This window comes from Melanerpes formicivorus, unplaced genomic scaffold (genome assembly GCF_026170545.1).
Source record: "Melanerpes formicivorus ecotype bairdi unplaced genomic scaffold, bMelFor1.0.p_v2 SCAF_22, whole genome shotgun sequence".
Taxonomy (NCBI): domain Eukaryota; kingdom Metazoa; phylum Chordata; class Aves; order Piciformes; family Picidae; genus Melanerpes; species Melanerpes formicivorus.
In genome coordinates, this window is record NW_027142374.1 from 411,372 (window position 1) to 438,693 (window position 27,322).

The 27,322-nt window shown below is 51.3% G+C and overlaps 1 protein-coding gene across 3 annotated transcripts in view; it reads left to right on the plus strand.

Annotated features, from left to right (window-relative positions):
* The first annotated feature begins 1,961 nt into the window (after positions 1-1,961).
* The window catches only part of LOC137447854 (P2R1A-PPP2R2A-interacting phosphatase regulator 1), a 35,359-nt gene continuing 9,998 nt past the window's right edge, over positions 1,962-27,322 (plus strand). Inside the window, exons 1-6 of one of the 3 annotated variants that reach the window (XM_068151756.1) lie at positions 1,962-2,397; positions 8,678-8,756; positions 18,531-18,587; positions 21,466-21,509; positions 22,456-22,510; positions 22,933-23,025. In XM_068151756.1, coding sequence (XP_068007857.1) covers positions 2,282-2,397; positions 8,678-8,756; positions 18,531-18,587; positions 21,466-21,509; positions 22,456-22,510; positions 22,933-23,025 — 444 coding nt within the window. In that variant the 5' untranslated portion in view covers positions 1,962-2,281. The remainder of the gene's footprint in view (positions 2,398-8,677; positions 8,757-18,530; positions 18,588-21,465; positions 21,510-22,455; positions 22,511-22,932; positions 23,026-27,322) is intronic. The other 2 variants (XM_068151754.1, XM_068151755.1) reach the window with 2 other exon arrangements.

Consider the following 27,322-nt stretch of genomic DNA (forward strand, 5'->3'; position numbering starts at 1 on the left):
GCCAGGCTTTGAGAACCCTTGCAATGAGGATGCTCCTTTTAATGTCCGACTTATGCCTGAGGACATTCCCTCTTGTTTTATCACTAGGGAGAAGAGACCGGCTCCTACCTGGCTCCAACCTCTTTTCAAGGAACTGTAGAGAGTGGGAAGGCCTCCTCGTAGCCTCCTCCAGAGTGACCAATCCCATTTCCCTCAGTTGTTCCTCACAGCCCTCTTTTCCAGGCCCTTCACCAGACTCGCTGACCTTTTTGGGACATGCTTCAGCACCTCAATGTCTTCTTTTGAGCAAGGGCCCAAAAGCTGCCCAGTGCTCGAGGTGTGGCCTCACCAGCACCGAGTCCAGGGAGACAATCACTGCCCTGCTCCTGCTGGTCCAGGCCAGGCTGCTGGTGGCTTTCTTGGCCACCTGGGCACACCCTGGCTCATGTTCAGCCAGCTGTCGACCAGCACCTCCAGTTCTTTCTCTGCTGGGCAGTTTCCACTCTGTCCCAGGCCAGGAGCACTCATGGGGTTGTTGTGACCCAAGTGCAGGACCCAGCACTTGCCCTTGTTGAATGTCATGCAACTGACTTTGTCCCATTGATCCAGCCTGTCCGGGTCCCTCTGCAGAGCCTTCCTACCCTCCAGCAGCCCAACACTCCTTCCCAGCTTGATTCATATTTCTGGCATTATACTGACACTATTAAGTGAAGAACTTTGTGCTTTTTTAGGTATCTGGGAAGAGTTAACAGCCCTTCAAAAACACGTTCCAAACATTTGCAGGAGTTTTCAATATGTATTTGTATTGAAAAAAAAATGTGGAGAGAAGTTGTTTTATATTACTGCAGTAGTCAAACCTGTTCACAGTCCACTGCCAGTGCTTACACTGTGAGCTATTGTGGAATTATTATATCCATGCCACTATGGACAAGGTTCAGGTGGTATGGATACTGTTAAGTCAAAAGTCCTGGATACCATTAAGTCAAAAGTCCTGGATACCATTAAGTCAAAAGTCAACACTATCCAAATTGTGGCTGAGAGCTCAAAAGCATCTGCTTCACACAGCCAGACCTTCCACCACCAGGCACTGACACATCAACTGCCTGCCCAGAGTTTACTGCAGCCAAAAAGACCTGAGTGGGAGTATACAAACCAGAGAAAGTGGGGACTGTCAAGGTGGCCCTCAAAGGCCTGAGGAGAAGGGTAGTGAGGCAGGGAAAAGGGGATGTGGCTGTGGGAAAGTTGTGCTATGGGATGGAATTAGGTGAGAGGTGTAAATGAGGAAAGGACAAAGAGCTGAGTTAGAGAATCACAGAAAATGGCCATGGCAACAGGAATTGAGACAGGAGAGAATACATTGAATGGAGCCACGGAGGATCTATGTGAATGGTGGAGGTTCTAAACGGGGAAATGGAGACAATGTGATAGGCAGGTACAGTGGTGCTGAGAAACTGGTGGCTGTGAAGCTAGGGTATGGAGCAGAGTGTGGGAGACACTTGGTAGGAGCAGGGAGTACTGTGTCCAGCTCTGGAGCCTCGAACACACTAAGGATATGGAACTGTGAGAGCGGGAGGAGACCACAAGGATGATCAGAGCGCTGGAGCACCTCTGCTGTGCAGACAGGCTGAGGAAGTTTGGTCTGTTCAGCCAGAAGGGTGCGGAGAGACCTTATAGCAGCATTCCAGCACCCGAAGGGGGCTACAGAAGCGTTGGAGAGAGACTTTGTACAAAGGCATGAAACGACAGGATGAGGGCGGATGGCTTCGAGACTGGAAGAAGCTGGATTTAGATGAGACAATAGGAAGTAATTCTTCCCCATGAGAGTGCGGAGGCACCGGAGGCTCCAAGCCTGAAAGCGTCCAAAATCAGCAAGCTCCGGTCCCGATACCGGTCCCGCTCCCCGCCGCCGCGGGCCCACCAGCGGCGGCCGTGGTGCGGGGCTGCCTGCGGCGCATGCGCTGTGCGGCGGCGGGGGACGGGGGCTGTGTGTGGCCCCAGGCCCTGGGTGCCCTCAGCAGGCAGCATCGGTGCCGGCAGCTTTTCCGTCGGCGACAGCGAGTCCGGGAACGGGCCGCCCCCGGCATGGTGCGCTGCTGGGGTCAGCCCCTTGGCCGGGCCCGGCGCGCCCCCGGATTCCGCCTGTGGCGCCGCCCGCGGGGCCTGTAGGGGCGGCCGCGCCGCGCCTGGCCGGGGGCAGCAGCGGCATGAGGAGCCGCTGCGGCTGCCAGCAGTGAATGGGCGTCGCGGCGGAGCGGGAGGAGCCGCCGCCGCCTCCGCTGCTGCTGCTGCCGCCGCCGCCGCAATGGCTCAGGAGAAAATGGAGCTGGACCTGGAGCTGCCGCCGGGGAGCGCCGCGGCCCCGAGCGACGGGGGCGGCCTGAGGAGATCCAACAGCGCCCCCCTCATCCATGGGCTCAGGTGAGCGCGGCCCGGCCCGGCCCGCAGCCCCGCTCAGGCCCCGGAGTGAGCGAGTTTGGCCGCCGCTGTGTGGGGAGGGGTCCGTGCCTCCCCCTCTTTGTAACCCCGGGGGTCGCTCCGTGTTTATCCAGGCCTGGCTGGAGCCGCGCCGCTGCCCCCCGTCCCGCAGCGCTGAGGCACGGGCGGGGTGCCTGGTGCCTGCAGGGAAAACCCGAGTTACTGAGCAGTGTCCCAAGCGAGGAGGCGTTTAGGCGAGACCCGTGTCTTCTCCCTAGTAACAACAACAGGACAAGAGGGAACGGCCTCAAGCTGCCGCAGGGGAGGTTCAGGTTGGGTATTGGAAGAAACTTCTCTGAAAGGGTTCTGGAAGACTTGAACGGGCTGCCCAGGGAGGTGGTCGAATCCACAGCCCTGGAGGTGTTTCAGAGAGGCACAGATGTGGTCCTGAGGGACATGGCTCAGCGCCAGACTTGGCAGAGCTAGGGAATGGTTGAACGCAATGATTTTAAAGGTCTTTTCTGACCAAAATGATTCTAAGATATCCCTTCTAAGCGTGAAGGCATGCAAGAAAGCCTGGGTAGATGTGCTGTAGCTTTGGTAAAACACTTCGTTTTCCTCTAGGTGTGCTCTACAGTGTGTAGCTGGTTAATGTGCAGGGCACAGCGTCAGGGTTGTGGTTGGTTGTGAGCTCTGTGGTTCCTGTAGCGGTTCGTGTCTGAGGAAAAAAAAAAAACCAGACTGCTTTGAGGATAACTGGGTGAATTAAGTGAAGATCCTTTCATGGGAGCTTGAAAACTACTTAAGTTTTGCATTTTCTGTAGTGCAATGTATCATTTGGGCTACGAGGGCTAAGGAGATGATCAGAGAGCTGGAGCATCTCTCCTATGAAGATAGACTGAGAAAGTTGGGGATTGTTCAGTCTGGAGAAGAGAAGGCTCCAGGGGCACCGTAGAGCCAGCCTTCCAGTACCTGCAGGGGGCTACAAGAGAGCTGGGGAGGGACTTGTGACAAGGGCTGGGAGTGACAGGATGAGGGGTCAATGCTTCAAACTGGAGGAATGTAGGTTTAGATGAGACACTGGGGAGAAATTCTTCCCCGTGACGGTGGTGAAACACTGAAACAGGTTGCCCAGAGAAGTTGTGGAGGCTCCAAGCCTGGAATTGTTCAGAGTCAATCTGGATGGAGATTTGAGCTACCTGGCCTAGTAGGAGGTATCCCTTGCCCTTTTTTCTCTCTGTTTCTCAATCCCATAACAGATGATCTTTAACATCCTTTCCAACCCAAATTATTCTAAGATTCTAAGTGTCCTGAAGTTTTTCTGGATGTTACTGTTTTGATGGTATGTGATACTGGGAGAAAGACAGGGAGCTGTCTGGGCAACTTGGTGTGGACATTACCATCAGCCTGTATCAGGTGGTGTTGGGAAGGAGGATTGGATGTTTGCCACGAGTTCCATTTCTAGCTTCCTTCAGTTGACAGGACAGAGACAGTGGCAGTCCCAAGCAGTGGCTAGGGGGAGGCTCTCAGATATGCATGCTCTCATCTATAGATTTGTGTTTGGGTAAGTTTATAACCCTGAGTGCAATCCCTTGCCTCCTCTGGGCTGTTGTGAAGTGGGAAGGTGCCCCCCATCTGCTCCGTGGTGTGCCTACTACCTAACTTCACAGTGGATCCATGTGCTGCTAGTAGGAATATGTCTGCAGTTTGGGAGAGGATATTGACAATAAACTGTAAACCCCAGTCTCATACATGATACATACTGCTTGTTGGGCTGGTTTGGTTGTTGGGTTTTTTCCTCCCCTCTTTAATGTTTCTATGAGGAACTAGCTGGTGGACAAACAAATCTCAGAAACCTTTTGTACCCAAATGGTTAACAGTGCATCACAGTTCAGAGGAAATACTAATTCTTGCCTATTCAGTCATGATTTAGGGTTAAGTAAACATAATTGTGGTTCTTTCACATAATGGCAGTGCAGCAGCTATCAGTTTCCATTCCCAGGCAGTACAGAAGTGGCTGTTGCTCCTCAGGGAGATTTCTGAGCAGGTAGATTAATTAGGTACCCGAGATGAGATGCTTTTACACTCTCAGCCTTTTTCCCTAAGCTGTTTTCATGAAAACTGCGAGATCCTTGACACTTTGCAAAACCCAAGGCATCCCATAACCACACTGTAATAAAGGAATGATTTAATCCAGGGTTTGGACAGGTAAGGTTAAGCCTTGGAACTGTGCACATGCTGTACATTAGGTGTTTATACAGATGAAGATGAAATGCCACTGAAGTAGTGTGAGGTGGTGGCAGTGGTTTGCCTCTTAGGAATTTTCCAGCAGAATACTTTTCTTGTTGTTGTTAAAGATTGCAGCTCTTGGCAAGAAGCTTCAGTTCTTCCCAGAATGGCTTTGCTGGGTAAACTGAAACAAAAACCTCCTGCTCTCGAGCTGCTTGCTTGCTTACTGCTCTGCCTCCTGTTCTGACTTCTTCCACTAACAGATTGAGCTTAGAGAAAGAGTTAACCATAGAGCCAGAAAACGTTTTTAAGTGGAGTACTTTGGAAGTTACCTTTCACAGAGCTTTTTGACTCTAGTTTTCATGTCAAATAAAACTGGTTTTTCATGGCAGCTGTAAGAATTATCTTGGAAAGGCAAGCCTGAGATCTGACCTGTTGTGCTGTTTTTGCAAGCAAGGATATTGTAGGACTTCCCCCCCCCCCCAGTTAATGCCAAATATTGGACTCAACCTGTGCTAATGTGCTGCAGAATCATTCCAACCTGCTTCCTCCCTTCAAAGCCTGTATTGTAGGATGTACTGTTCACATTGCATTTGTGTACCAACCAGTACACTTAGACTAAAGAAGTTTGAGCTGCTGGCCTCAGCCAGTAAAGCTCATCTCTGAACATCACATCACAGATGCACAGAATCACCAAGGCTGGAAGAGACCTCAAAGATCATCAAGTCCAACCTGTCACCACAGACCTCCTGACTAACCCATGGCCTCCTCCCAAATGGCAACTGCTTGATCTCTTGGTAAACTGAGTGAAACTTCCCTGCAAATGGTAAATGATGCCTGGTTGTTTGTACTTGGATGTTTCCAAGGAAGAGTCAGGTCATCCTTGGCTAAAACCACACTGCTGCTGCCAGTTGCTGTTGGCTTTTATTTCACAGGACAAGATTTGTGGGTTGGTTGGTTTGTTTTATTTGCAGTCAGGTAAAAAGCTGTCTTAAATGCTCTTAACTGCTGCATTCTCAACTGGAGGGTTCTGTTTTGGGATGTGTCTTGAGTGTGTGTGATGGTTATCAGTCCTTAGAGGAGCTTTGAGAAGTTGTGCAGTGTTATTGATCATCCCAAGCCAAGCAGCTGAAACAAAGGCACAGCCCAGTGATTTGTAGTTAGGGTTTAACCACAGTCTTGCATCTGGATCTGTTTGCCTGTGCAGTTCCTTGGTGATTTTTAGGCAGGGGGGTTGAAGGATTGTGCCTCAACATTTGTATTCTGCTAACTGTAAAATTCACTTAATTTCTGCAGTCACACTCATTAAGTGCTGATCCACAGCTGTTGATAGCACTGGTGGGGACCAACTCTGATCAATCCACAGCTGTTGGTGACACTGGTGGGGACCAGCTCTGATCAATCCACAGCTGTTGATGACACTGGGGAGGGCCAGCTCTGATCTATAGCTCTTGGTAACACTGGTGGGGACCAGCTATGATCAATCAGTAGTGTTGGTAACGCTGGTGAGGACCAGCATTCATCTCCAGCTGTTGATGACAGTGATGGGGACCAGCTCTGATCAGTCCACAGCTGTTAGTGACCCTGGTGGGGACCAGCTCTGATCAATCAATAGTGTTGATAACACTGGTGGGGACCAGCTCTCATCCACAGCTGTTGGTGACACTGGTGGGGACCAGCTCTCATCCCCAGCTGTTGGTGACACTGGTGGGGACCAGCTCTGATCAATCAGTAGTGTTGATAACACTGGTGGGAACCAGCTCTCATCCCCAGCTGTTGGTGACACTGGTGGGGACCAGCTCTGATCAATCAGTGTTGGTGACACTGGTGAGGAGCAGCTCTGATCAATCAGTAGTGCTGATAACACGGGTGTGGACCAGCTCTGATCAATCAGTAGTGTTGATGACACTGGGACCAGCTCTCATCCACAGCTGTTGATGACACTGGTGGGGACCAACTCTGATCAATCCACAGCTGTTGGTGACACTAGTGGGGACCAGCTCTGATCAATCAGTAGTGTTGATAACACTGGTGGGGACCAGCTCTGATCAATCCACAGCTGTTGGTGACACTGGTGGGGACCAGCTCTGATCAATCTACAGCTGTTGGTGGCACTGGTGGGGACCAGCTCTGATCAATCCACAGCTGTTGATGACACTGGGGAGGACCAGCTCTGATCAATCAGTAGTGTTGATGACACTGTTTGGGACCAACTCTCATCCCCAGCTGTTGATGACACTGGTGGGGACCAACTCTGATCAATCCACAGCTATTGGTGACACTGGTGGGGACCAGCTCTGATCAATCCACAGCTGTTGATGACACTGGGGAGGGCCAACTCTGATCTATAGCTCTTGGTAACACTGGTGGGGACCAGCTCTGATCAGTCCACAGCTGTTGGTGACACTAGTGGGGACCAGCTCTGATCAATCAGTAGTGTTGATAACACTGGTGGGGACCAGCTCTCATCCACAGCTGTTGGTGACACTGGTGGGGACCAGCTCTGATCAATCAGTACTGTTGGTGACACTGGTGGGGACCAGCTCTGATCAATCCACAGCTGTTGGTGGCACTGGTGGGGACCAGCTCTGATCAATCCACAGCTGTTGGTGGCACTGGTGGGGACCAGCTCTGATCAATCAATAGTGTTGATAACACTGGTGAGGACCCGCTCTCATCCCCAGCTGTTGATGATACTGGTGAGGACCAGCTCTGATCAATCAATAGTGTTGATAACACTGGTGAGGACCAGCTCTCATCCCCAGCTGTTGATGATACTGGTGAGGACCAGCTCTGATCAATCAATAAATAGTGCTGATAACACTGGTGGGGACCAGCTGTCATCCCCAGCTGTTGATGATACTGGTGAGGACCAGCTCTGATCAATCAATAGTGTTGATAACACTGGTGAGGACCAGCTCTCATCCCCAGCTGTTGATGATACTGGTGAGGACCAGCTCTGATCAATCAATAAATAGTGCTGATAACACTGGTGGGGACCAGCTGTCATCCCCAGCTGTTGATGATACTGGTGGGGACCAGCTCTGATCAATCAATAGTGTTGATAACACTGGTGAGGACCAGCTCTCATCCCCAGCTGTTGATGATACTGGTGAGGACCAGCTCTGATCAATCAATAGTGTTGATAACACTGGTGAGGACCAGCTCTCATCCCCAGCTGTTGATGATACTGGTGGGGACCAGCTCTGATCAATCAATAGTGTTGATAACACTGGTGAGGACCAGCTCTCATCCCCAGCTGTTGATGATACTGGTGAGGACCAGCTCTGATCAATCAATAAATAGTGCTGATAACACTGGTGGGGACCAGCTGTCATCCCCAGCTGTTGATAACACTGGTGGGGACCAGCTCTCATCCCCAGCTGTTGATAACACTGGTGAGGAGCAGTGAACCATGCTCTGGGAATCAGTAGAACTGAGGCTGCCTTGAGAAAGGAGCTCATTTTACCCCAAATAAGGACTCCTGTGTTATTTGCAGGGGTGGGCTGCCACCTGCTCAGCAGCATGGCAGTGGTCAAAAGTCTTACAGCTTTAAAAAGTGGTTTTACTGTGTGTCTAATTTAACCTCTCCTGGAAAACCCCAAAAGCCTAGAGTATTAAATATTTGTAGTGATAGGATTTATCAGGATCCTGTGCATTTTCCTTCTGTTAGCTGTGGCACTGGAGCTGGTTTCAGTTACTGGTTACGTGCCATGTGTAAGTTTGTTCTGTTGAATGACGTCTGAGGCAAGCTGCAAGCTGCAGCCATTCCCAACATCGTCAATTCCCACACAAATGATCGATCTTTTCACTTACTCTGAAGACTCAATGTGATTAATTAAACTCATTAATTGAAGCAGCTGAGACTTGGAAGAAGAGGCAGATTGGATTAGCTGCCAGCAAGCTAACCGAGTTCTTCCCTACCTGTCTCTTGAGTGCTCTGTCCTGAACTGCTGTCTGGCATAGCATTTGAGGCTGAGCTGAGCTTGTGTGCAGAGGTGTTTTTTGCTGGGGAGGAAATGGCTTTTGCATGTGACATTGTTTCTTTCCACAGCGATAACTCACAGGTGTTCCAGGCTAACCTTCTGCGAACCCGCAGGAACAGCACCACTGTTATGAATCGCCACAGTCTGGTAAGGAACCTGCTAGACCTGCCACAGGAGTGTGCAAACTGGATTGAAGGAGACAGTGAGGCTCTGGTCTAGAAAGTAATGCCACGTTTTCAGAGACAAGGCTCTAGGCTGGGGCATGAATGCACTGCACAGAGAGAGAGAGAGATAAGCATCCAGAGAAGGGCAGCAAAGCTGGGGAGGGGTTTGGAGCACAAGCCCTGTGAGGAGAGGCTGAGGGAGCTGGGGTTGCTTAGCCTGGAGAAGAGGAGGCTCAGGGGAGACCCTTATTGCTCTCTACAACTACCTGAAGGGAGGTTGTAGCCAGGTGGGGGTTGGTCTCTTCTCCCAGACAACCTGTGACAGAACAAGAGGACACAGTCTCCAGCTGCACCAGGGGAAGTTTAAGCTGCATGATAGTAAGAAGTTCTTCATAGAAAGAGAGATTGCCCATTGGGATGTGCTGCCCAGGGAGGTGGTGGAGTCACCATCACTGGAAATGTTTAGCAAGAGCCTGGATGAGGCACTTGGTGCCATGGTTTAGTTGATCAGATGGTGCTGGGTGATAGGTTGGACCTGATGATCTCAAAGGTCTTTTCCAACCTGGTTAATTCTGTATTCTGTAAATGTTATTTAGAGACCATTTGGCCCTGGAGAGTACTTACAGTGCATTGTGATCAGAACTGTTGTAATAAAGTACAGACCTGTCTTTTATATATCTATATTAATAACATCTATTTTAATAAGCCACAAAGATCTACTTTATGCACATTTCTTATGTAATATATATAAATACAGATAAATACACATAGCTGTGCATGTTTCTCACATAGAGTAAGAGTGTTCACAAGGAAAGTGAATCAAGTAGATCAGTAAGGAATGTGTTAATCATTTCTGATGTAAAAAAAAAAACCCAAACCAAAACCAAGCACCAGGCAGTGATGCTTTGACCTTAAGTCATCTTTTAGATAGCAGTGACAGAACAGACTTGTAAGCAGCAGCTGATACAAGGTGGTGGACGTGGGGAGGCCTGTGGATGTGGTCTACCTGGACTTCAGCAAGGCCTTTGACACCGTCCCCCACAGCAAACTGCTGGCTAAGCTGTCAGCCCGTGGCTTGGACCACTACACTCTGTGCTGGGTTAGGAACTGGCTGGAGGGCCGGGCCCAGAGAGTGGTGGTGAACGGTGCCACATCCAGCTGGAGGCCAGTCACCAGTGGTGTCCCCCAGGGATCAGTGCTGGGCCCTGTCCTCTTCAACATCTTCATTGATGATCTGGATGAGGGGGTCGAGTCAGTCATCAGCAAGTTTGCAGATGACACCAAGTTAGGGGCAGATGTTGGTCAGTTAGAGGGCAGAAGGGCTCTGCAGAGGGACCTCGACCGACTGGACAGATGGGCAGAGTCCAATGGGATGGCATTCAACAAGTCCAAGTGCCAGGGGCTGCACTTTGGCTATGGCAATCCCATGCAGAGCTACAGGCTGGGGTCAGAGTGGCTGAGAGCTGCCAAACAGAGAGGGACCTGGGGGTGCTGATCGACAGCCACCTGAATATGAGCCAGCAGTGTGCCCAGGTGGCCAAGAGGGCCAATGGCATCCTAGCCTCCAGTAGGAATAGTGTGGCCAGCAGGAGCAGGGAGGTCATTGTGCCCCTGTACTCTGCTTTGGTTAGGCCACACCTTGAGTACTGTGTCCAGTTCTGGGCCCCTCAGTTTAAGAAGGACATCGAAACACTTGAGCGTGTCCAGAGAAGGGCAACAAGGCTGGGGAGAGGCCTTGAGCACAGCCCTGTGAGGAGAGGCTGAGGGAGCTGGGATTGTTTAGCCTGGAGAAGAGGAGGCTCAGGGGTGACCTGATTGCCCTCTACAACTACCTGAAAGGTGGTTGTAGCCAGGAAGGGTTTGGTCTCTTCTCCCAGGAAACCAGCACCAGAACAAGGGGACACAGTCTCAAGCTGTGCCACGGGAGGTTTAGACTGGAGGTGAGGAGAAAGTTCTTCACCGAGCGAGTATTTGTCATTGGAGCAGGTTGCCCAGGGAGTTGGTTGAGTCATCGACCCTGGAGGTATTCAAGAGGGGATTGGACGTGGCATTGGTGCCATGGTCTAGTCATGGGGTCTGTGTTGATAGGTTGGACTCGATGATCCTCGAGGTCCTTTCCAACCTAAGTTATACTGTGATACTGTGAAGGTAGACCTGGCTGGTAGAAGATGAATCTTGAGGCTTGCAGAGTGAATGATTCTACGTCTTGGAGGTGCTACTTGTCAATTTCAGCTGTTATCAGCCTTCTGTTGTTACAGCTTCCCCAATCTCAGTCTTTACAATGTTGCTCTGGACGCACGGTGCTTCAACCCAGAGAAGAATCCTGCACGTCTTGTCGCACAGTGTGGCACAAATTGTGGTGGGAGGCTGTGATTTAGAACATCTGCACAGGATCACACAGCCTGCAAAGGGCTAGGGTGCATGGGGTATTTATTTCCTCTCACCAAAAGGAAATTTTTGGGGTCAGGTTTTCATATATAACCAGAAGTGTAACAGCCGTAAGAAACAAGTAGACACAAGAGGTCATGCAGCTGCACTCAAGTCATCTTAATGTTTTGGGGAAATGAAGCTGTGTTGGGGTGGGAGGAGAGTAGTCTCATTTTTTTAATCAATAGAATCATAGAATCAATAAGGCTGGAAAAGACCTCAAAGATCATCAAGTCCAACCTGTCACCCAACACCTCCTGACAACTAAACCATGGCTCCAAGTGCCACATCCAATCCCCTCTTGAACACCTCCAGGGATGGTGACTCCACCACCTCCCTGGGCAGCACATTCCAGTGGCCAATCTCTCTTTCTGGAAGAACTTTCTCCTCACCTCCAGCCTAAACCTTCCCTGGCACAGCTTGAGACTGTGTCCTCTTGTTCTGGTGCTGGTTGCCTGGGAGAAGAGACCAACCCCAACCTGGCTACAACCTCCCTTTAGGGAGTTGTAGAGAGCAAGAAGGTCTCCCCTGAGCCTCCTCTTCTCCAGGCTAAGCAACCCCAGCTCCCTCAGCCTCTCCTCACAGGGCTGTGCTCCAGACCCCTCCCCAGCCTCGTTGCCCTTCTCTGGACACCTTCCAGTCTGACCCCAGGACAGCACAAGGTGGAGAAAGGCAGGACAGAAGAAATTCAACAGGCACATGAAATCCCTGTAATGCTAACAGCAATGATTCTGTGTTTGTAAGTTACCCTTTGAAGATGCTTTTGAAATAATTTGGTAGCCCCATGATAGTGGTTTAAGAATCTTGGGGTTTCTCTTTTCTTGACTGATGCCCCTTAGCTAAAATTGTGTTTGAGAAAAGTAGAACAGTCATAATCTTCAGCAAGGGTTGGCATCTGTTACAGAACTGGGATACTTGGGTGAAAATCTTGGAAGACTGGTGGGAAAACCTTTCTCCTGCTGGGGTATAAAACCTCATAGAAGGTAGTAGCATGGTAAAGATGTCCTTAAAGAACAATCTCTTCCTTCATGTATAGGTTTAGGCTGGCAGCTTGGTGTAAATGTATGTATAAAGCCAGAAGGAGAAACAGAGGTGAAAGCTCAGTGCATTGTGTTTATTTCTTAAGATCACAGTATCACAGAATCACCAAAGTTGGAAGAGACCTCGAGGATCATCAAGTCCAACCTGTCACCACAGACCCCATGACTAGACCATGGCACCAAGTGCCACATCCAATCCCCTCTTGAACACCTCCAGGGATGGGGACTCCACCCCCTCCCTGGGCAGCACATTCCAATGGCTAACAACTCTCTCAGTGAAGAACTTTCTCCTCACCTCGAGCCTAAACTTCCCCTGGTGCAGCTTGAGACTGTGTCCTCTTGTTCTGGTGCTGGCTGCCTGGGAGAAGAGACCAACCCCCTCCTGGCTACAACCACCTTTCAGGTAGTTGTAGAGGGCAATGAGGTCTCCCCTGAGCCTCCTCTTCTCTAGGCTAAACAATCCCAGCTCTCTCAGCCTCTCCTCACAGGGCTGTGCTCCAGACCCCTCCCCAGCTTTGTTGCCCTTCTCTGGACACCTTCCAGCATCTCAACATCTTTCCTAAACTGAGGAGCCCAGAACTGGACACAGGACTCAAAGTGTGGCCTAACCAGTGCTGAGTACAGGGGCACAATGACTTCCCTGCTCCTGCTGGCCCCACTACTCCTGATGCAGGCCAGGATGCCATTGGCCCTCTTGGCCACCTGGGCACACTGCTGGCCCATATATAGGCAGCAGTCAATCAGCACCCCCAGGTCCCTCTCTGTTTGGCAGCTCTCCAGCCACTCTGACCCCAGCCTGTAGCTCTGCATGGGGTTGTTGTGGCCAAAGTGCAGCACCTGGCACTTGGACTTGTTGAATGCCATCCTGTTGGACTCCTCAATCACTGGGCAAAATAGAGAAGAATTTACCTCTCCTTGCCCAGAACCTGCTGGGAAGTAGGAGCTAGTTTGGCGATGGGCTGGCTCTTCAGTGTTCTTAACCTTTTAACTTTCAGGATGCTTTTTAATAACCTTAAACTTCTCTTCTTCACTCCCAGCTGACCAGGTGCTAACAAAACCCAGCTGAAATTTTACTTAGGCTAAAAGTCAAGTGCTCCCTTTTCTGCTGGATTAGTTCCTTGTCTACTCAGAAGTACCTTTGAACTGCAATCCAGCCCGTGGTTCTGTTGAAGGTGGCAGAAAGGGTGGTGCTGGGAAGGAGCTCAGAGCTCATCTCAGCCTTCTGTGATCTTAAATCAGGATCATGCACAGAGAAATTAATTTGGGGAAAATAATTAAGCTTCCAGCACTAAGGACCCTGAACAACCTCACACAGTATTCTTGCTGTAGCAAAAAAAAAGAGTAGTTTCCTGATCTCAGAGATGTTCTAAGGAGGTAGATGACATCTACAAGAAGTAGGTGCTAAAGTGCCCTTCAAACCCCACTTCTGTGTATTGAGGGAAACCTATTTGAGTTGTATTGCAGTCTAAGCTGTAATAAAGAGGGTGGAAAGATTCCTTGAGTAACTGAAACTCTGTTAATTTCCTGTTAGAAGTACAGCTGGAACGTTTACCTTTTGTTAAGCACGCTGAACAGAGTCGGTGAGTGTCTAATCTGCGTTGGGCTCACTGTGAAGGGAGCCACAGGAGTTGCTAAAATGCTCTGGTGACTGAAGCTCAGACCCTCTCTGGCTCCATCTTCAGGGCCGTTGTTGTGTTGTGCTCAGCTGAGTAGCTTCTCCAAGCCCCAGACTCCCAACTCTTCTGTAATGATGGCTGTGGCACTTTTGGGATTTAACCTGCACCACATGCCAAGAAAGAGTCAGTTAGGCCACTGCTTATTTCTTTCCAGAAGGTATCAGTGGCAATCAGGTCCTGGGCTGCAGTTCTGGAGCCCCTATTACAAGAGAGATCTGGAGGTGCTGGAAGGTGTCCAGAGAAGGGCCACGAGGATGAGCAGAGGGCTGGAGCACCTCTCCTGTGAGGACAGACTGAGGGAGTTGGGGTTATGCAGTCTGCAGAAGAGAAGGCTCCCAGGTGACCTCATTGTGGCCTTCCAGTATCTGAAGGGGGCTCCAAGAAGGCTGGGGAGGGACTGCTCAGGATCTCAGGTAGTGATAGGACTAGGGGGAATGGAATGAAGCTGGAGGTGGGGAGATTCAGGCTGGAGGTGAGGAGGAAGTTCTTCCCCATGAGAGTGGTGAAGCCCTGGAATGGGTTGTCCAGGGAGGTGGTTGAGGCCCTGTCCCTGGAGGTGTTTAAGCCCAGGCTGGCTGAGGCTGTGGCCAGGCTGATCTAGTGTGGGGTGTCCCTGCCCATGGCAGGGGGGTTGGAACTAGATGATCCTTGTGGTCCCTTCCAACCCTGACTGACAGTATGATGCTATGATCTAGTGAGCAAATGTTTTGGTGGGGTTTTTTTGGTTTTCTGTTGGTTTTTGGGTTTTTCCCCTTCCTTTGCTGATTAAGCAGAGCATTTTAGTCTGTGGTTAGATGTGTAGGTGGGGTTTTAATTTGATTGATTCTTTTTTTCCCCCACCAAAGCTCAGTAAGTTCCCTGTTCCAGTTCACTGTGGGGCTCCACAGAATGCTTGTGTTGGCAGAAGGCAGAGGGCACTGCAGGGACAGCAGTGGAAGGGCAGAGGTGCTGGGGCAGGTGGCTGCTTACTTTGGCTCTGCTGCCTGCCAGACTGGCTCTCCTGAAACTTTCCTGTCTAACCTACTGGAGAAGGGTGGGAAGGGGAAGGTGTTTCTCTTCCAGGTGGTTTGCAGTGGATTTTTCTCAAGCTTTTTGGTCCCTTAAAACATTAGGGATTAGAGCAGCATAAACAAATGGGTTCAGTCTGCTTTAGCAAGTACCCCTTAAAGGTGGCCAGTGTTTCTCTGCACAAAAATTAAATCACTGAACTATGAAGAGGGAAAATTTGAGTTTTAAGCACTGAGAAATCAAGATCATGGCTTGTTGGGGGTGAGGGGTAGGACCCTCAGAGTAGAGGCTGAGGGAGCTGGGATTGTTTAGCCTGGAGAAGAGGAGGCTCAGAGGAGACCTCATTGCTCTCTACAACTCCCTGAAGGGAGGTTGTAGCCAGGTGGGGGTTGGTCTCTTCTCTCAAGCAACCAGCACCAGAACAAGCGTCTCAAGCTGCACCAGGGGAAGTTTAGGTTGGAGGTGAGGAGAAAGTTCTTCATACAACTACCTGAAGGGAGGTTGTAGCCAGGAGGGGGTTGGTCTCTTCTCCCAAGCAACCAGCACCAGAACAAGAGGACACAGTCTCAAGCTGTGCCAGGGGAAGTTTAGACTGGAGGTGAGGAGAAAGTTCTTCCCAGAGAGAGTTGTTAGCCATTGGAATGTGCTGCCCAGGGAGGTGGTGGAGTCCCCATCCCTGGAGGTGTTCAAGAGGGGATTGGATGTGGCACTTGGTGCCATGGTTTAGTCAGGAGGTCTGTGGTGACAGGTTGGGCTTGATGATCTTTGAGGTCCCTTCCAACCTTGGTGATTCTGTGATTAGATCTTGCAGAGAGGCATTTCAGCATAGAATCATAAAATGGTCTGGATGGGAAAGGACCTCCAAAGGTCATCCAGTCCAACCCCCTCTGCAGTCAGCAGAGGCATCCTCAACTAGATCAGGTTGCCCAGAGCCCTGTCTAGCCTCACCTTGAATATCTCCAGGGATGAGGCCTCAGCCACCTTCCTGGGCAACCTGTGCCAGTGTTCCACCACCCTCATGGTGCAGAACTTGTTCCTAACATGAGTAGTCTGTAATTTTTATTTTACACTGCAAGCCCCTGGTTTGGTATATGTTAGTGTCAAACCTTGAAGTATGTAGATCACAGTCATAACATTGCAATAGGGTGAGTGGAACAAATGCATTCCTGTTGTGGAGTGACAGAGTGAATGGGCAGGAATGTACTGTTGTCCACATCCTTTTCTCTTTGTGACAATCAGGGTCAGCTCAAGGTCCACATTGCCTGCTGCATTCTGGAGGACTCTTCAGTAGGTGCCCAGGATTTTTGAGAGCATGGCATCCTGGTAAAGGTGACCTAAAGTGGACTTAAGGAGTAGCAAAATCAAGAGATGATAACTGTTAAGACTTCATGAGTCTATATTAGGATGACTAAGTTGTGGCACAAATCTTAGACACCCTCTGTGTGAGTCTGACAGGCAGAGATCTTTTGTGAGAGGAAGAGTCTTGATGTCTTGGTGTTTGTTTTGCAGAGGGAGGGGTTTGGATATGTGAAATAGAATAGAGTAGAATTAACCAGGTTGGAAGAGACCTTTGAGATCTTCAAGTCCAACCTATCACCCAACACCATCTGATCAACTAAACCATGCAACCAAACACCCCATCAAGTCTCCTCCTTAACACCTCCAGTGATGGGGACTCCACCACCTCCCTGGGCAGCACATCCCAATGGGCAATCTCTCTTTCTGTGAAGAATTTCTTCCTGTGATAACTTACCACAACCTTTTATGTAAGACAGTAAGATCTTCATATTCTCCCTGGCACAGATCAGAAGCTGGTGCAGTAAGTGGTTACCTGAATGGTTGTTAGCTCCCCAGCTTTAGTGAAGAGCTCTAGTAATGTTTTGTGAGGCAGACAAAGCCTCTTAATGCATATGGCATAGGACCAGTAATATAGAATAGAATTAACCAGGTTGGAAAAGACCTTTTAGATCATCAAGTCCAACCTATCACCCAACACCATCTGATCAACTAAACCATGGCAACAAGCACCCCATCCAGTCTCCTCCTGAACACCTCCAGGGATGGGGACTCCACCACCTCCCTGGGCAGCACATTCCCATGGCCAATCTCTCTTGCTAGGAAGAATGATGCAAACCTCACTTGCTGAACACACAGCCAAAAAAGCCAACTTGGTTTTTGGAGGGCTTGTCAGCTTACAGAGAAGTTAAACCTTGGCTTAAAGCTTTAGCTTGGAATTTTGTTTTTGATCCCTGCAGGACTTATGACAAAATTCAACAGCTGAGAGATGTGAAACACATGAAATGAAATTGTATATTGAGAAAATAATCACTTTTAGTTGCTTAGCTTTTAGCGTGCAGGTTTTGATGAGCCCCATCCTCTTTAACATCTTTATTGATGATCTGGATGAGGGCATTGAGTCCATCATCAGTGAGTTTGCAGGTGACACCAAGCTGGGGGCAGGAGTTGATCTGCTGGAGGGTGGAGAGGCTCTGCAGAGGGACCTGGACAGGCTGGACAGATGGGCAGAGTCCAAGGGCAGGAGATTGAACACATCCAAGTGCCAGGTTCTGCACACTGGCCACAGCAACCCCATGCAGTGCTACAGGCTGGGGTCAGAGTGGCTGAGAGCAGCCAGGTAGAGAGGCACCTGGGGGTGCTGATTGACAGCAGATGAACATGAGCCTGCAGTGTGCCCAGGGGGCCAAGAGGGCCAATGGCATCCTGGCCTGCATCAGGAAGAGTGTGGCCAGCAGGGGCAGGGAGGTCATTCTGCCCCTGTACACTGCACTGGTTAGGCCACACCTTGAGTCCTGTGTCCAGTTCTGGGCCCCTCAGTTTAGGAAGGAGGTTGACTTGCTGGAAGGTGTCCAGAGAAGGGCAACAAAGTTGGTGAGGGGTTTGGAACCCAGCCCTGTGAGGAGAGGCTGAGGGAGCTGGGGTTGCTTAGCCTGGAGAAGAGGAGGCTCAGGGGAGACCTTCTTGCTCTCTACAACTACCTGAAGGGAGGTTGTGGACAGAGAGAGGTTGGTCTCTTCTCCCAGGCAGCCAGTACCAGAACAAGAGGACACAGTCTCAAGCTGCGCCAGGGGAGGTTTAGGTTGGATGTTAGGAAGAAGTTCTACACAGAGAGAGTGATTGCCCATTGGAATGTGCTGCCTGGGGAGGTGGTGGAGTCACCATCCCTGGAGGTGTTGAGGAGGAGACTTGATGTGGTGCTTGGTGCCATGGGTTAGTTGATTAGGTGGTGTTGGATGATAGGTTGGACTCGATGATCTTAAAGGTCTCTTCCAACCTGGTCTGGTCTGGTCTGTTCTATTCTATTCTATTCTATTCTATTCTCTATTGTCCTATCCTTGGAATGATGACATTATGTGTCCTTGGACTTAGATTATTATCCTGTCCTTGCATGCAGTTCACGTAGTTCATTCCTGCTGAGGCTGTTATAAAGGGTTTGGGTCTTTTGAAATTGCTTTTTTCACTTTGATACTTTCAGTCTGGGATAGCACCTTGGTAGTTTCAGTTTGGGATAGCACCTTGCTGCCCCTTCCCCTCCCTGCCTCTGCAGTCCCTGGGTGTGCTCCACTTGTCTCTGGCTTTGCTTTGCAGTGTGTGCCATCGTCTCCCATCCGTACTCCCAGCAGCCGCCTTCATCAGATCAAGCAGGTGAGCAGAGAGTCTCATGTTTTTTATAAGTGCTTGGTTGCTGTTTGTTGTTGGGTTTTAAACCCACCCCACCCCCAATTTTTGTGATGTGCTTGAAATGGCAGTTGATTTCATTTTGAAACTGTAGGCACAGCCTGCTGCAGTCTGTCACTTCTGAGTGTTTACCGAAGCAAAGACTGTGTGTTGTCTGCAAGGGGAAAGCATCTTACCATAGAATGAACCAGAGATCATCCAGCCCAACCTATTGCCTAATACCTAACACCTCCTGACAACTAAACCATGGCTCCAAGTGCCACAGCCAAGCCTTTTTTGAACACCTCCAGGGATAGGGAATCCACCACCTCCCTGGGCAGCACATTCCAATGGCAAACAACTGCCTCTGGGAAGAGCTTTCTCCTCACCTCTAGCCTACACTTCCCCTGGCACAGCTTGAGACTGTGTCCTCTTGTTCTGGTGTTGGTTGCCTGGGAGAAGAGACCAACCCCCTCCTGGCTACAACCTCCCTTCAGGTAGTTGTAGAGAGGAAGAAGGTCTCCCCTGAGCCTCTTCCAGGCTAAACACCCCCAGCTCACTCAGCCTCTCTTCATCTTATGTTGTGGTGAGAAGAAGCTTTGAGAGGGAAGGGAAGGGAAGGGAAGGGAAGGGAAGGGAAGGGAAGGGAAGGGAAGGGAAGGGAAGGGAAGGGAAGGGAAGGGAAGGGAAGGGAAGGGAAGGGAAGGGAAGGGAAGGGAAGGGAAGGGAAGGGAAGGGAAGGGAAGGGAAGGGAAGGGAAGGGAAGGGAAGGGAAGGGGAAGGGAAGGGGAAGGGAAGGGGAAGGGAAGGGAAAGGGAAGGGAAAGGAAAGGAAAGGGAAAGGAAAGGGAAAGGAAAAGGAAAAGGAAAGGCAAGGAAAGGAAAGGGAAAGGAAAGGAAAGGGAAAGGAAAGGAAAGGAAGGGGAAGGAAAGGAAAGGGAAAGGAAAGGAAGGAGAAAGGAAAGGGAAAGGAAGGGAAGGGAAGGAAAGGAAAAGGAAGGGAAAGGGAAGGAAAGGAAAGGGAAAGGAAAGGAAGGGGAAAGGAAAGGGAAAGGAAAGGAAGGAGAAAGGGAAAGGAAAGGAAGGGGAAAGGAAAGGGAAAGGAAAGGAAGGGGAAAGGAAAGGGAAAGGAAAGGAAGGAGAAAGGAAAGGGAAAGGAAGGGAAGGGAAGGAAAGGAAAGGGAAGGGAAAGGAAAGGGAGGGAAAGGGAAGGAAAGGGAGGGAAAGGAAAGGGAGGGAAAGGAAAGGGAGGGAAAGGGAGGGAAAGGAAAGGGAAGAAAAGGGAAAGGAAAGGGAAAGGAAGGGAAAGGAAGGGAAGGGAAAGGAAGGGAAGGGAAAGGAAGGGAAGGGAAAGGAAGGGAAAGGAAAGGAAGGAAAGGAAAGGGAAAGGAAAGGGAAGGGAAAGGAAAGGGAAGGGAAAGGGAAGGGAAAGGGAAGGGAAGGGAAAGGAAAGGGAAGGGAAAGGAAAGGGAAGGGAAAGGAAAGGGAGGGAAAGGAAAGGGAAAGGAAGGGAAAGGAAAGGAAGGGAAAGGAAAGGAAAGGAAGGGAAGGAAAGGAAAGGGAAGGAAAAGGAAGGGAAGGGGAGGGGAAGGGAAGGGAAGGGAAGGGAAGGGAAGGGGGAAGAGATCAGACCAGGTTGGAAGAGACCTTCAAGAAATGGACATTTGATAAAGGAAATCTGTAATGTAAACCCTTAGAGTAAAGTTTCACCAAGTTTTTGGCAGTAGTGCCAGCAGAAATATTCAGGGCCAGTAACAAAGTGTCCCTCAAGTGGTGTTGGCACAAGGCTTATTGTGCAGCCAGAAGATGAACTGGATGAGGAAGAGTGCTGCCTGAAAAGTAGTTTGGACTCTCTGGCTTGGGCTGGTTTTCATCTGTATAATTTTCTTATCCACATCACTGTACTTGTGCTGGCACAGCAGGAGCTGAGGGAGGGGGAAGGGCACAGGAGCAAACACTTGGGAAGGGAGAGGGGGTGGGGTGGTGGCAAATATCTGAGCAGGATTAAATAGCACTGCTCCCAGGCAGCAGACCACAGTTGACAGACTTGGGGTTTAAAGTCAGCAGGCTGAACTTCATGTGGCTCCTCCATTTTAGAGGGTGACTTCTTGACAGTAGAATGTTTGTAAAACTGACTTGAAGCTACCTGATTTCATTTATGTTAGGTGGTTTGGGTTTTTTTTTCCCTATAGATAGACTTGATTTTTACAGAGTGAAAAGAAAGAGAACAGTTTAATGCTTCAGCATGGCAAGGGAGTGGATTCTCCCTCTCTGCTCCACTCTGGTGAGACCCCACCTGCAGCACTGTGTCCAGTTCTGGAGCCCCTAGGACAGGAAGGATCTGGAGGTGCTGGAAGGTGTCCAGAGAAGGGCCATGAGGATGAGCAGAGGGCTGGAGCTGCTCTGCTGTGAGGACAGACTGAGGGAGTTGGGGCTGTGCAGTCTGGAGAGGAGAAGGCTCTGAGCAGACCTAATTGTGGCCTTCCAGGATCTGCAGGGGGCTCCAAGAAAGCTGGGGAGGGACATTTTAGGGTGTCAGGGAGTGATAGGACTGGGGGGAATGGAGCAAAACTAGAAATGGGGAGATTGAGTTTGGATGTGAGGAAGAAGTTTTTCCCCATGAGGGTGGTGAGAGCCTGGCACAGGTTGCCCAGGGAGGTGGTGGAAGCCTCCTGCCTGGAGGTTTTTACAGCCAGGCTGGATGTGGCTGTGAGCAACCTGCTGTAGTGTGAGGTGTCCCTGGCCATGGCAGGGGGGTTGGGACTGGCTGCCCCTTCCAACCCTGACAATTCTGTGATTCTCTGATTTGCTAAAGCAAAACTTTGCCTTTGTTTTTAATCTTTATTTTTTATCTGCACATCTCCTAGGAGGAAGGAATGAATTTGCTGAACAGAGAAACAGTGCATGAAAGGTAAGCATTAAGGCAAGCTGGAACACTTAATCCAGTCTGCTGTGGGCCTGGACCAAGCTGGGGGCAGGAGTTGATCTGCTGGAGGGTGGAGAGGCTCTGCAGAGGGACCTGGACAGGCTGGACAGATGGGCAGAGTCCAAGGGCAGGAGATTGAACACATCCAAGTGCCAGGTTCTGCACACTGGCCACAGCAACCCCATGCAGTGCTACAGGCTGGGGTCAGAGTGGCTGAGAGCAGCCAGGCAGAGAGGGACCTGGGGGTGCTGGTTGATGGTAGGCTGAACATGAGCCTGCAGTGTGCCCAGGCAGCCAGGAGGGCCAATGGCATCCTGGCCTGCATCAGGAAGAGTGTGGCCAGCAGGAGCAGGGAGGTCATTCTGCCCCTGTACACTGCAGTGGTTAGGCCACACCTTGAGTCCTGTGTCCAGTTCTGGGCCCCTCAGTTTAGGAAGGAGGTTGACTTGCTGGAAGGTGTCCAGAGAAGGACAATGAAGTTGGTGAGAGGTCTGGAGCACAGCCCTGTGAGGAGAGGCTGAGGGAGCTGGGGTTGCTTAGCCTGGAGAAGAGGAGGCTCAGGGGAGACCTTCTTGCTCTCTCCAACTCCCTGAAGGGAGGTTGTAGACAGGCTGAGGTTGGTCTCTTCTCCCAGGCAGCCAGCAGCAGAACAAGAGGGCATAGTCTCAAGCTATGCCAGGGGAGGTTTGGGCTGGATGTTAGGAGGAAGTTCTACACAGAGAGAGTGATTGGCCATTGGAATGGTCTGCCTGGGGAGGTGGTGGAGTCACCATCCCTGGAGGTGTTGAGGAGGAGACTTGATGGGGTGCTTGGTGCCCTGGGTTAGTTGTTTAGGTGGGTTGGATTGGTTGATGGGTTGGACATGATGATTTTGAGGGTCTCTTCCAACCTGGTCTGGTCTATTCCAATATATTTCTTTTCTTCTTTACAGAGAAGTGCAAGTAGCAATGCAGATGAGCCACTCATGGGAGGAGAGCTTCAGCCTGGTAATGCTTTAATCTGTGTTTCTGTCCTCAGTGTCAGGGCACTAGGGACTCTCTGATGCCAACATCTTCTTCCCTCGTTTCACCTGCAGTTGAGGTGGGAATCTATCACTGCTTTAGCTCAGCAGTCTCTCACACTAACAAGGCATAAGGTCCTCTGTAGTTGGAGGATACCTGTGGGTTCCTTGGGCTGCTGTGTCAGAAGGACACTGCATGGAGCCTGCCTGTGCAAACTCTCTCCCCCTTCCCACCCCACCCAAGGCCTGAGGCGCATTGTTGGTCTTTGCTGAGCGTAAGCTCATGAATGGCCACCTACAAATGGTTGCTGGGATGGAGGATAACCTTGGGATCTTACTCAGTCCCACCCCCATCAGTCCCCTTCATGCTGAGGTACTTGTCAGGTTTGTTCTCTCTGCTGTTCACAGGGCGACAATGATTTTGAGAAGTCCTCATCACCAAAGCAAGTTGACTTTGTCCCAGTTTCCCCAGCTCCTTCTCCTACCAGAGGAATAGGGAAGGTGAGCAAAACCTGGGAATAATCACTTGGAGGAGTGCTAAAGGAATGCAGCCAAAGCAGTGGCAAAGCTGTTAAGCCACCTGCTCCTGTCTGCTTCAGCTGCAAACAAGAAACCAGGGAGTAAACCAAAAACCCTGAAACCCCCCAGTCCAGGAACCACCAGCTGGCAGCTGCATGCCTTGTGGAGGTGGATGCCCTGTGCAGGTGGATGCCCTGTGCAGGTGGATGCCCTGTGGAGATGGATGCCCTGTGGAGGTGGATGCCCTGTGGAGGTGCATGCCCTGTGGAGATGGATGCCCTGTGCAGGTGGATGCCCTGTGGAGGTGCATGCCCTGTGGAGGTGGTTGCCCTGTGGAGGTGCAGGCCCTGTGCAGGTGCATGCCCTGTGCAGGTGCATGCCCTGTGGAGGTGGATGCCCTGTGGAGGTGGTTGCCCTGTGGAGGTGGATGCCCTGTGGAGGTGGATGCCCTGTGGAGGTGGTTGCCCTGTGGAGGTGGATGCCCTGTGGAGGTGGTTGCCCTGTGGAGGTGGATGCCCTGTGGGGGTGGATGCCCTGGGGAGGTGGTTGCCCTGTGGAGGTGCATGCCCTGGGGAGGTGGATGCCCTGTGGAGGTGGATGCCCTGTGGAGGTGGAGGCCCTGTGGAGGTGGAGGCCCTGTGCAGGTGGAGGCCCTGTGCAGGTGGAGGCCCTGGGGAGGTGGATGCCCTGGGGAGGTGGATGCCCTGGGGAGGTGCATGCCTTGTGGAGGTGCATGCCCTGTGGAGGTGCATGCCCTGTGCAGGTGCATGCCCTGTGCAGGTGCATCTCTGGGGAGCGCTCAGCTGTTCATCTGTGGTTAGCAAACCTCCTGCTTTATTTGCCTTCCTCTGGGAATAATGTGTGAAGAAAAATGTTCTGCTGATCACAGAAGGGCAGAGGTTGGAAGATCTGGAGGTCATCCAGTCCACCCTCCTTGCCAAAGCAGGTTCACCTGGGGCAGGTCACACAGGCATGCATCCAGGTGGGTTTTGAATGTCTCCAGAGAAGGAGACTCCACAACCTCTCTGGGCAGCCTGCTCCTGGGCTCCAGCACCCTCACAGGAAAGAAGTTTTTTTTCCTCAAGTTGAGGCAGAACTTCCTGTGCTGCCCCTCATCCTATCACTGGGCACCCTCTTTCTGGGCCCCTTTTTCCACTGGACACCTGCCCTTAGGGTATTAGTAGGCTGAACATGAGCCAGCAGTGTGCCCATGGGGCCAAGAAGGCCAATGGCATCCTGGCCTGCATCAGGAACAGTGTGGCCAGCAGGAGCAGGGAAGTCATTGTGCCCTGTGCTCAGCACTGCTTAGGCCACACCTTGAGTCCTGTGTCCAGTTCTGGGCTCCTCAGTTTAGGAAAGATGTTGAGGTGCTGGAAGGTGTCCAGAGAAGGGCAACAAAGCTGGGGAGGGGTCTGGAGCACAGCCCTGTGAGGAGAGGCTGAGGGAGCTGGGGTTGCTTAGCCTGGAGAAGAGGAGGCTCAGGGGAGACCTTCTTGCTCTCTCCAACTCCCTGAAGGGAGGTTATAGCCAGGTGGGGGTTGGTCTCTTCTCCCAGGCAGCCAGCACCAGAACAAGAGGACACAGTCTCAAGCTGCACCAGGGGAGGTTTGGGCTGGAGGCTAGGAATTTCTTGCCAGAAAGAGAGATTGCCCATTGGAAGGTGCTGCCCAGGGAGGTGGTGGAGTCACCATCACTGGAGGTGTTAAGGAGGAGACTTGATGGGGTACTTGGTGCCATGGGTTAGTTCATCAGATGGTGTTGGGTGATAGGTTGGACTCTATGATCTCCAAGGTCTTTTCCAGCCTGGTTAATTCTCTTCTATTCTAACTGGACACTACTGCAGATGAAGGCTCACTAGGGTTAACCAGACTCTGTTAAGTAGGCTAACCAAGCCAGGGTGAAAGAAATGCTTGTCAATCTGCATGCATTCTCCATGGCAGTGGAATCTGACCCATTTTTTCAGTTGCTGTGGTTTGTTCTTCCTGTGTACCATGAAGTGGTATCTCCACACACCCAGCCATGCTGACTGGTTGCTTCAGTTGATAGTGGGCTGCTTATTTACCTGCCCTAAGGATTGGCTGTTGCCATATCACAGAGTTGTTTCTTTGTTGTTGGAAAAGGCCTTTCAAATACCAAGTCCAACCACTGTGTAACTCTGCCAAGTCTGCTCTTTCAAACACCTCCAGGGATGGTGATTCAGCCCCCACCCTGGGGAGCCTGTTCAGCTGTCTGAAAACCCTTCCACTGATAAAGTTTCTTCCAATATCCAACCTGAACTTCCCCTGGTGCAACTTGAGGGCATTTCCTCTTGTTTTGTTACTGGGGAGAGGAGGCCAGCACCCAGCCCACTACAACCTCCTCTCAGGTAAATCCAGAGAGCCAGAAGGTCTCTCACTGCACCCAAAGAGTGGCTGTCCATGGGTCCATGGCCCAGTGGAGGCCAGGGACAAGCAGAGTCCCTCAGGGATCAGTCCTGGGACCTGTCTTGTTCAACATCTTTGTGGGTGCCATGGACAGTGGCACTGAGTGCACCCTCAGCAGGTTTGCTGATGACACCAAGCTGTGTGGTGCAGCAGACAGGCTGGAGGGAAGGGAGGCCAGCCAGAGGGACCTGGGCAGGCTGGAGAGGTGGGCACAAGCCAACCTCATGAGGTTCAACAAGAGCAAGTGCAGGGTCCTGCATCTGGGTCGAGGCAATCCCAGGCACAAATCCAGGCTGGGCAGGGACTGGCTGGAAAGCAGCCCTGAGGAGAGAGACTTGGGGGTGCTGGGGGAGGAGAAGCTCACCAGGAGCTCTCAGTGTGCACTTGCAGCCCAGAAAGCCAATCAGCTCCTGGGCTGCAGCAGGAGAAGTGTGGCCAGCAGGGCAAGGGAGGTGATTCTCCCCCTCTGCTCAGCCCTGGGGAGACCCCACCTCCAGTTCTGCCTCCAGTACTGGAGCCCCTATTACAAGAGGGATGTGGAGGTGCTGGAAGGTGTCCAGAGCAGGGCCAGGAGGACGATCAGAGGGCTGGAGCACCTGTCCTGTGAGGACAGACTGAAGGAGTTGGGGCTGTTCAGTCTGGAGAAGAGAAGGCTCTGAGGTGACCTCATTGTGGCCTTCCAGTATCTGAAGGGGGCTACAGGAAGGCTGGGGAGGGACTGCTCAGGATCTCAGGTAGGATAGGACTAGGGGAAATGGAATGAAGCTGGAGGTGGGGAGATTGAGGCTGGAGGTGAGGAGGAAGTTCTTCCCCATGAGAGTGGTGAGACCCTGGAATGGGTTGTCTGGGGAGGTGGTTGGGGCCCTGTCCCTGGAGGTGTTTAAGGCCAGGCTGGATGAGGCTGTGGCCAGGCTGATGTAGTGTGGGGTGTCCCTGCCCATGGCAGGGGGGTTGGAACTAGATGATCCTTGTGGTCCCTTCCAACCCTGACTGATACTACTGTGATACTACTACTACTATGATACTCTCCTCAGCCTCCTCTTCTGCAGTCTAAACAACCCCAGTTCCCTCACCCACTCCTCATAAGCCCTCTTCTCCAGACCCATCACCAGCTTTGCTGCAGCTCCTGGCCTGCAGAAGACAGAGCAGCTCAAAGACTTTCACAGTGGAGGAATATGGAGAACTCCTAAGGGTTGTGTCCCTTGAGCTGCAAAATGGACTTGCTTTTGCACCCCTGAGTAGGCCAAACCTCCCCCCTCTGCATGCAGAACAGGGCACAGGGCTGGCAGAGCAGTGGTCTTGCAGCAAACACCACTTCTGCATCCCAGTGTTCACTGAAGGCTCTGGTTTTCAATAGAATAGAATGAACAAGGTTGGAAAAGACCTTCAAGATCATCAAGTCCAACCTATCATCCAACACCATCTGATCAACTAAACCATGGCACCAAGTGCCTCATCCAGGCTCTTCCTAAACACCTCCAGGGATGGGGACTCCACCACCTCCCTGGGCAGCACATTCCAATGGCCAATCTCTCTTGGAAGAATTTCTTCCTAACCTCCAGCCTAAACTTCTCCTGGCACAACTTGAGACTGTGTCCTCTTGTTCTGGTGCTGCTTGCCTGGGAGAAGAGACCAACCCCCACCTGGCTACAACCTCCCTTCAGAGAGTTGGAGAGAGCAAGAAGGTCTCCCCTGAGCCTCCTCTTCTCCAGGCTAAGCAACCCCAGCTCCCTCAGCCTCTCCTCACAGGGCTGGGCTCCAGAAGCTGGACCTAAGCTCTCAGCTCATCCCAGCAGACTCAGGGGAACATGGAAGTAAACAAAAATCAGAGTCAAACCATGAAGGATCTGAAGGGG